This window comes from Lolium perenne, chromosome 7, assembly GCF_019359855.2.
Source record: "Lolium perenne isolate Kyuss_39 chromosome 7, Kyuss_2.0, whole genome shotgun sequence".
NCBI lineage: Eukaryota > Viridiplantae > Streptophyta > Magnoliopsida > Poales > Poaceae > Lolium > Lolium perenne.
The window spans coordinates 110,184,339-110,193,310 of record NC_067250.2 but is presented as its reverse complement, the minus strand read 5'-3'; the positions used below and the strand labels follow the sequence as shown (position 1 = coordinate 110,193,310).

The 8,972-nt window shown below is 46.5% G+C and overlaps 1 protein-coding gene across 2 annotated transcripts; it reads left to right on the top strand.

Annotated features, from left to right (window-relative positions):
- The first annotated feature begins 3,625 nt into the window (after positions 1–3,625).
- Positions 3,626–4,414, top strand: LOC127312644 (uncharacterized). Of its 2 annotated transcripts, none has more exons than XM_051343175.1 (2): positions 3,626–3,861; positions 3,962–4,414. In XM_051343175.1, exons 1-2 carry the CDS (start codon positions 3,757–3,759, stop codon positions 4,187–4,189), a joined length of 333 nt encoding a protein of 110 aa, XP_051199135.1. In that variant the 5' UTR covers positions 3,626–3,756; the 3' UTR covers positions 4,190–4,414. The 2 variants fall into 2 exon arrangements, with proteins under 2 accessions (XP_051199135.1, XP_051199134.1); XM_051343174.1 differs by having other exon boundaries at positions 3,959–4,414.
- Positions 4,415–8,972: the final 4,558 nt, after the last annotated feature.

Sequence of the window (8,972 nt, the reverse complement as noted above, 5' to 3'; positions counted from 1 at the left end):
TTCCTAGGCCGCCCAATAGCAGATGAGAAGCACATCCAGTCAAGCAGACTCCCAGCATACGCCAACGTCTACGCCATAGAAGTTGATACCGCCGTCTTCCTCGACTCCATCTTCAAGAGAGATCATCGCATCGACCATGCCAGGCCTGCCATCGATGCCGCCACGGCGCCAGACGACTCCACCATCCTGCGCGAGTCCATCACACTGCATCCGTCCCGAGACACCACTGCACCATGCCGCGGCAACTCGATGACGCCGACACAGCGAAAGCACACCGCTCCACCTCAACACCACCGCCATCCATCGTCTGCTCCAAAATGATGCCCCCAACAGGGAGAACGGTGTTGCGCGCCGCCATCGTCCGATCCGGGAGACCCGGGTCTAGGATTTCCCCCGGAGCAGCCTAGGCGAAGAAACGCAGGCTGCAGAGACAATGCCTTCAACAAGGTAACGACGAAACACGCCGCCATCATCCGCCATGACCGAAGTCCGGCCGGCTTTCACCGGCAGCTGCGCCTCGCCATCGGGGCCTAGGCGACGGATCGCGAGATCCGTCACGGCTAGCCACACAACTAGTCGATCTCCTCCGGCGAGAGAGAAGACCACCACCGCGGTGCCACGGTCAGTGGCACTAGACGCCCGCCACCTGCCACCAGGTCGACGACGTCACCGCCATCCAGGGTCGCCGCCCTTGGTGCCGTGGTCCCAAACCTTGAGGAGGAGCAGCGCAAGATCCGTCTCCATCACCGCTGGCCCGGCGATGACGAGGCTAGGACTGAAGGAGAGGATCGCGCCGCCAGATTCCGGGTTTGCTCCGCCGCCCCCATCACCGGCCGCCCGAAGACCGCGGCGAGGAAGAGGAGAGCCGCGCCCCTAGATCATGGCCATGCCGCCACCACCATCACCGGCCTACCGGCGAGGGGCCGCGTCGCCACCGCCCTCCACGGCCCGGGGCCATCCCCCCGTGCGGAGGCTAGCCTCCATTCGCCGCACGGAGGGATCACGCGAGGAGCCCAGCCACCCCCTTCACCGGCCGCGCCCGGCTTCGCCGGCGACGGCCTCCGGGGACGACGAGGAGGGCGGGAGAGGGAGGGTAGGGTGGCGGCGGCTAGGGTTTTCCGCCCTAGATCGCCCAGGAGGGGGACGACCCGAGCGGTTGTATTCCGGCAGCAGGAGATGCAAGGAGACGCGTGTTTATTTCCAATCAGGGATTGCCATGCCTTCAACTGTAAAATCTGTCCATACGTGTAGCATTAGTCCTCTTGACATGGCCCCGTGCCGGCCGCCCGCGGGGCGGAATAATCCTCGGACGAGTCGAGGTTGACATCGTCGTCCGCGATGACGACGAGTCCGTCGTTAGCTCTGCCGGACGCCACGCACGGGCTTGAGGCCGTCGGTGAAGACCCTAATGAACCATATAGTGCCGCTTGCTGCAATTAGAAATCGAAACCTCTTAATTCTTTTTTGACAGTTGAAGCACGTACTATAGACCATGAAAAAAAATAGCGCGCTATTTCAACGCTAATAGCACGCTATAGCATATCTTGAGAGCCGACGCTATGCTATTTTGGCGCTATAGCGCGCTATTCGCGTTAATAGCACGCTATAACATGCTAATAGCGTATTTTTAGACCCACGCTATTTTGTTATAGCGCTCTATTTTTTTCCTTGCTATAGACAGGATGGAAAGGCGTGTACGCACGTACCCTTGCGTAATTGGGCTCCTCGAGGGGGAGCGTCTTAGGCTCCGCCGCCTCCATAGATGGCGCCGCCATCCTCCAGAACACCATCGGTCCTCATCTCCGGCGACATGTAACCTCCAGGCATGTTTACACGACACATGTAGTCGCTTTAGAAAAAAAAGACGTTTGCAACGTTTCAATCAGCATATGAGGAAAGATAAAGATCGTGTGTAAAATAAAATGAATACATGCGACCGAAAACCAATAAACATTTACGATCATATGAAACATGAACGGTGAACAAAGAGAAGTCGTTTGCGAAGGTCCTCATATTCGTAGGGAGTTGATCGATCAGAATCGTTTGCGAAAGTTTACCTCATCGCACACAATTCTTCAAAACCGTGTCCGCTGTAGAGGCACATCACCCACCCTTCCATAGTAACGGTAAGATTTATCTTGTGCGACGGGCCATTTCAGCCGTGTGTAGGCATGTTATGTACTAAGTGTTTCATCTTAAACTTTTTGTAAAGTACTTAATCAAAACTCCATTGAAACATCAGTAAGACGTCTTCAGCGGCCTAGGAGTAGGAGGGAGGCGGTCATTACAAGCTGCCAACGTTAAGAAGATGTGCTCCGTAATCTTTTATCAGACTGTTCATATATGCACCATGAATTAGTTTCACATCACGAACAATAGTACTTCTTAACTTTTTTCGAAAAGGAGGTTAAACCCCTCTGAATAAAAGCGACGCACACGTCCATTTTATTAATTACATTTAAGCAGAGTACATAGGTAACCAGAACCAAAGTATTGGAATATATGAAATAGGCACCTACAACTAAGTCGACTTCTTCCGCAGCATCATCTTCACCAAGATAATCATCCTCGAGCCAGCGCCGCCACGTCCGACGTAGACGACCTGAACAAGAATTTCCATCCTCTATGCTGAGACCGGCAAATAAAGACCAAGACAACATCAAGTAAACAACTTCAACAAGGTAATGACACAAGTTCATCGTTGTTGAGCCCGTCCAAAAAGGCCAGGACAATGATTTTCACCCTAATACAAAGCGGTGCAATCAACATATTAAACACGGATCGATTGATAGTTGTCAAATTCTTGAACTAGGCCAAAAAAAGGCACTACCTAAAAGTGGGATAGCTTCACACCATAATTGTTTAGCTTTAAAAAGTGTATTTGTAGCTATTAAATGTTTTTAAGTCAAACCTATTAAAGTCGACTAACTTTTCTATATAGGAGTAACAACATATATAGCATCAAATTGGTATAGTCTAAAGCAGCATTTCAAAACAGATATAGTGATACTAAGTTAGTGTGATAAATGCTGGTACATTTTAAGTTGATCAAAATTAATAAATTTGACTTAGAGGAAAAACTAGACGTCTTGCTCTCTTGTTGTCTCTAACATTCCGAATGGGTAGTATTCTCAAAATACGCCACGGATCCTTAAGCTTCTCTGCAATACTGAGCTTTACTAACACTTTTCCTACGTGTATATTCCACAAAAGCTCACAAAACTTCAGCTTTTGAACTAACAAAAAGCGCGCGAGGCAACGTCGAGGAGAACGCCAAGTGAGCACAGCACGTGGCAGGGAACTGATCGACGATGCACCGGATTGATTACCATAGACTAGTCGGGACTCCTGAATCCCTGGTACGTACGCAGTATTCTGCAAGGTGATACACCTGCCTCGCCCATAGCCCTGCATGGCGATCCGCCATTGGCCAAGGTCCGGAACCACCCTCGACGCGCCACAGCGTGCCCGGATGCCCTGGCAACCAGAGCCACGCGGCCTCGCGTCCCCCACTCCCACGCCGCCACGCATGCGCCAGGCAGCCCGTCGCCGCGCGACACGACCCTGCGCGCACGTTGCAGGCCGGTATATATATGTGCTTCCGCCGTGTCCCGCCTCCAGCCACCACCCACCAGCTCTTGCCCACCACAGCGGCTCACTCCAGCTGAAAACTAATCAACGGCGCACTCGCGGTCTTACCAGGAGCATCGGTCTCCACGCACATATACGTGTCGTGTGTTTACGCGCGGAGGATACATGTCGCCGGAGGCGGGGACGATGGTGTTCGGGAGGATGGCGGCACCGTCCATGGAGGCGGCGGAGCCTAAGACGCTCACCCTCGAGGAGCTCAACTACGCCAGGGTACTTTCCTAGACGTCCCCTGATACATGCATGCATGCTTGATTTATACGCGCTGTCCATCTTCTAATTAAGAGGTTTCGATCGGTTCATGTTGCAGCAGGCGGCGCTACACGTGCTGAGAACCATGACGGCGGAGGAGGCCATCAGGATCTTCACCGACGGGCTCAAGCCCGTGCTGGGGAGCTCCTCGACCTCCGCGACGACGGACTCGTCGTCGTCGGACGACGACGTCGACCTCGACTCGTCCGAGGATTATTCCACCCAGCGCGGCGGCCGGCACGGGCGACGGCGACCCGTCAAGAGAGACATCGCCACCGCACCCTTCTAGGCAGCCAAGCTAGCTAGCTGATTACTGTACTTGTTAATTAAACTGCTAGCTTCATCAGCTTTAGCTACCTATTAGCGCGGCCAAATTTTGGCGTCCTGGCCTAGAGAGGGGCTTCAAGAGACGTGAAAGCTAGCGCATGTGTAAATAAATTCAGGAGCTAGCATTGTGGCATTAGAGCTTAATCTGGCTCAGAAAATTTCAAGACTTCTTCCGTTTGACGCGCCACAGCGCATCTCAAGTTCCCTTTTTTCCTCCCCAAAGATGCAGGCAAGATGTAAATTAAGCATCACAATTACCCTTGTTGTAAATTAAGCATCACAATTGATCCCTCTGTCTTGGTTTATCAGACACAACACCTAGTTTAAAACAAACTTTAACCATTAATTTAGTTAACAAAATATAAATTATATGTCTACAAAATCTATAACCATTAGATTCGTATTCATATAAGATTTCAAATAATATAACTTTTTTACCACATATTTCATATTTAGTTGGCTAAAATAATGGTCAAAGGAAGTAAGTCAGTTCTTGGTATTACACCTAACAAGTTAGTTTACTACTATACCCTACCCGTCAGTTTGTGGCCCTTTGCCCGTTAGATCAGTCAGCGCGTTTTGTAGGCTTCGGGGCAGTTCGCATTTCCCGTTCAAAGGCTTCTCAATTTTATTTGATAGAACGAGTTTGGTAGCCTGCAGCCTTTTCGCATCATAACTGAGTAGTGTTGGGATGTGTAATGCTTCTCAATTTCATTTGATAGAACGTGTTTGGTAGCCTGCAGCTTTTTCACATCATAACTGAGTAGTGTTGGGATGTGTAGTGCTGAGCACATATGGGCACATATTCATGTTCTATAGCCCAAATGTGAAGCCTGAGTTGTGACACTTTGTGCACTCTATTTAGTGGTATACGGGTATGTTTGGTTTCTAGCTATAATTTGCCAAACTAAAATATGGCAGCCATAATTTGCCAAGCCAAACTAGGCAGCCATAGTTTATTTGGCATGAGTTTGATTTTTACCATATTTTGTTTCCCACACTTTATTGCACACTTTATTGCATGTATGATGCATTTGTTATAGACTCAACTTTTTTGCCAATTTTTGTCAAAGTTTGGCTTCTATATTTTAAGCCACACTTTTGTGTCTAATCACACTTTTGTGGCTAACCACACTTCGGCTTGGAAAATTGGCTAGAAACCAAATATTCCCTACATGTAAGCACTTTTAATATGTGTGATGCAAACTCGTGTGTTTGGGTGCATCCGGCTCACTATGTGTATTAACCACTTCTCCCAAGTGGCGATCTTAAAACCACAATCACACGTAGCAGATAACAAGTACAAGAGTAGATAGTTTATAAGTAGTTCATCATAATGACCCTAACTACTATGAATTAAGTTGTGCGTAAACATGTCATCATCGTAAGCCTAGCACTACGAATGAAGTATTAGTACACAAACAGTTCATCATAAGGGGTAGTGGTTCTTCTTCTTCTTGAGGTTCTTCCTCTTGTTGTTCTTCTCAGATGGTGGCGTGTGACTTCTGTCTTCCCACACTACATGTGCCCACTTCATCCTCTTGTTCTTTCAAGTTGTGTTGTCATTTGACTCAACACCGTGGCCAACTTCAATGTCGTTTGGCTGAACATCTTCCTCATCCGGTACATGCTCACCTAGGCCAAAGCCCAATATCCAGTTGTGTAGAATGCAACATGCAAACACAAGTTGAGATGGTACCTTGTTGACCTGAAGAGGGGAAGAATCCCAAGGCGACAACCATAACCAGCATCACCAAGGTAGATTTTTCCTAGAGGGATATTTATACCATCAGATCTAGACATGTTGTCTGCAAGCATGGTTGAATCATGTGCAGATCCTTCCCAACCAGCAAGCATGTATGTGAACTTCGTGTCGAATTCAATAGCATCAAGTACATTCTGGCTGATGTAGTTCTCCCTGTCCATGTAAGTTGCAGCCTCTGCTCTCGAAACTCGGGTAGTGATGTGAGTACCGTCAATGACACCAATACAATCATGCGAGATGAACAAATTGTAGTCATATTTCTGGACCATTTTTATAGCTATGAAGCCATGAGAATAACTGTACAAGTGGTCACCTTGAAAAATGTTATCCACCGAATGATGCCCAGTATCTTCAGAGGTGTTTGGCTTGATGGGTTTTGATCATCTCATCTCTAAGCTCCCCAATTGCGTACAACACCCAGGAGAAATAACGAGATATTGTCTCCTTGGATCTCTTGAATGTGTTGTGGATGACTCTATACATCTAGTTATGACCGACCACATGAAGGAACATAGCAACCTATTCTTCCACGGAGGTGTGGATGCTATCCTCCAACAATCTACTCCCCTTAGCCTTTTCACTAGTTCACATAATGGGGATCTTTTCATCTGGAGCATTTGGAGAGTCTGTGGATGCTATCCTCCAACAATGCACTCCCCCTAGCCTTTTCACTAGTTCACATAATGGGGCTCTTTTCATCCGGAGTATTTGGAGAGCCTCTACATCGTTGTAGTTGTGCATGTAGTTCAGGTTAACTAACCTCTCCTTATCTTGGTTGAACATAGGCCCGTACGAGAGCCGAGGATAAGAAGCGCGCCTAACAGCTCTCTTGTGCAACATCAAGATCCATGCATGAATGACAACTAATAGTATCACGGCCTGATGGATGAGTGCGACAATATCGACCTAATCGAACGATTCTAGCATCTATACCATCTAAGTCGAGATTGCGGGGATAAGCGGACAGAGAGGACACTCGTTTACCTCTGTCATAGCTGAGGAGGGAGTACAAGCCGGGGCGATGGAGTGGGGTGATCCGCGTCTCAGCCGCCCAATACCATTGCTTGAGTAGGAGAAATCACTTTTCAGCCAACATACTTTCTCCGCAACAAGTTTTGTCATACACCATCCTCGGTTAGCAACCATCCATTTTTCTCGCATGGATCTGTTTTTAACCTCAAGATCATGGACACCAAGTCCACATTGATCTTTTGAACGATAAACGACACTCAATTTAGTCAACCGGTATTTCTTCTTCCCAATATCTCCTTGCCAAAAGAATCTAGATCGAAAATAGTCCAATATATGCAAACTCCTTTAGACAACTGGAAGAAAGAAATCATTAGTACCATGTTTGTGAGTACTTCATTCGTAGTGCTAGGCTTACGATGATGACATGTTTACGCACAATGCTAAATAACATCGGAGATAGGGGATAATCTTGCCTCAAACCTTTCTTGTTTGAAAGTATCTACCAACATTGTTATTTACCTTAATGGCAACATTTCCTCCAAAAATAAATTTATTAATTAAAGTGTGCCACTCTTCAGAAAAAACCACTTGACTTTATCATAGGCTTTTTCAAAGTCAACTTTAAGGACCACCCATTCAACTTTTTACGATGCAACTCATGGATTGTTTCATGCAAGGTTACAACTCCATCTAGGATATATCGACCTTGCATGAAAGGAGTCTGAGTAGGGCGCACCACGTGACCAGCCACATAATTTAGCCTAATAGTAGCTACTTTAGTAAAAAAAAAAAAAAGCAGGCATTAAGAAGACATATTGGCCTGTACTGTTGAATCCGCTCCGCATCATTAACTTTTGGTAGTAATATAATCTCCCCAAAGTTGATACGGAACAACTCAAGTTGCCCGGCATGAAGTTCGGCAAACAATTCCAATAAATCACTTTTACTTCAATAAATCACTTTTACTTATGTCCCAGAAGGAATGAAAGATCTCAGCCGGAAAACCATCGGGACCTGGCACCTTATTATGCCTTCCTTACGTCCTCTTATGTATAAGAGGCGGTAAGAATATCATTTTCTTCTGGAGACATTTAGATATATCATCAATCATGGATTCATCCAAGGACACATTTGATTCCTCCGGGCGCTAAATAAACCTTTGTAATAGGACGTGATGTACGACTTCATCCAAGGACACATTTGATTCCTCGTCATGAACAAGAGAATGAATGAGTTTATTCATATGTCTAACATTGGCGACACTATGAAAATATCTCGTATTCGAATCTCCTTCCATCAGGAACTGAGCCTCGATTTTTGGTTCCATTTGAGTTCCTCCTCTCGCAGTAGACCAACTAACTTAGCATTGTATTGACTTTTAAGGTTAATTTCTTGCGTCGTCAACGGTCTCACTATGTGAGGAGTTTTGAAAGAAAGAAACAAGCCGTGAAACACGACAATGCTTCCCGAATTGGTGGCCACACTCGTCAAGGAGGAAGTGGCCCAAAGGGCATATGCTCACACACAAGACCCTGAAGACGACTGTTTTTGATTTGTGGTTTTGTATTTTTTTTTCAAACCGGCTCCCATGTACATAAAACACTTCATTTTTATCTTAACGGATGGCACAAATATTTCCTTTAATATCAAAAATACAATTGCACACATGAAATTGGATAATGTCATGGGACCAAGAATTAACTTGATTATTGTCCGGGAATTAGTCCTGCCCTTTATCTAATGTGGAACATCTATATGGATCTCAATCGCCTAGTCTCTCCTGATCAAGAAAATATATAGATCGAGAGAGACATGTCGCCAACATAGGTCTTCTTGGCATCCGCCTTAGCTCATCCTGAAGTATTTCATTTCGGGACTAATCCAAATTAACTTGAGAGGAACTAAAAGCAAGAGAATTTGAAAACAAAGCCAAATTTCCCTCTTACATTATTATACGGCAATTTCCTAATTTGACTAGGCAAGGTATATTATATTTCTATGTTCAGAT

Excerpts from the sequence above, each read along its gene's own strand:
- LOC127312644 (XM_051343174.1), top strand. The coding sequence starts at position 3,757 with ATGTCGCCGGAGGCGGGGACGATGGTGTTCGGGAGGATGGCGGCACCG. Across the intron at positions 3,862-3,958 it reads AGGAGCTCAACTACGCCAGG|CAGGCGGCGCTACACGTGCT; the intron begins GTACTTTCCTAG and ends TTCATGTTGCAG.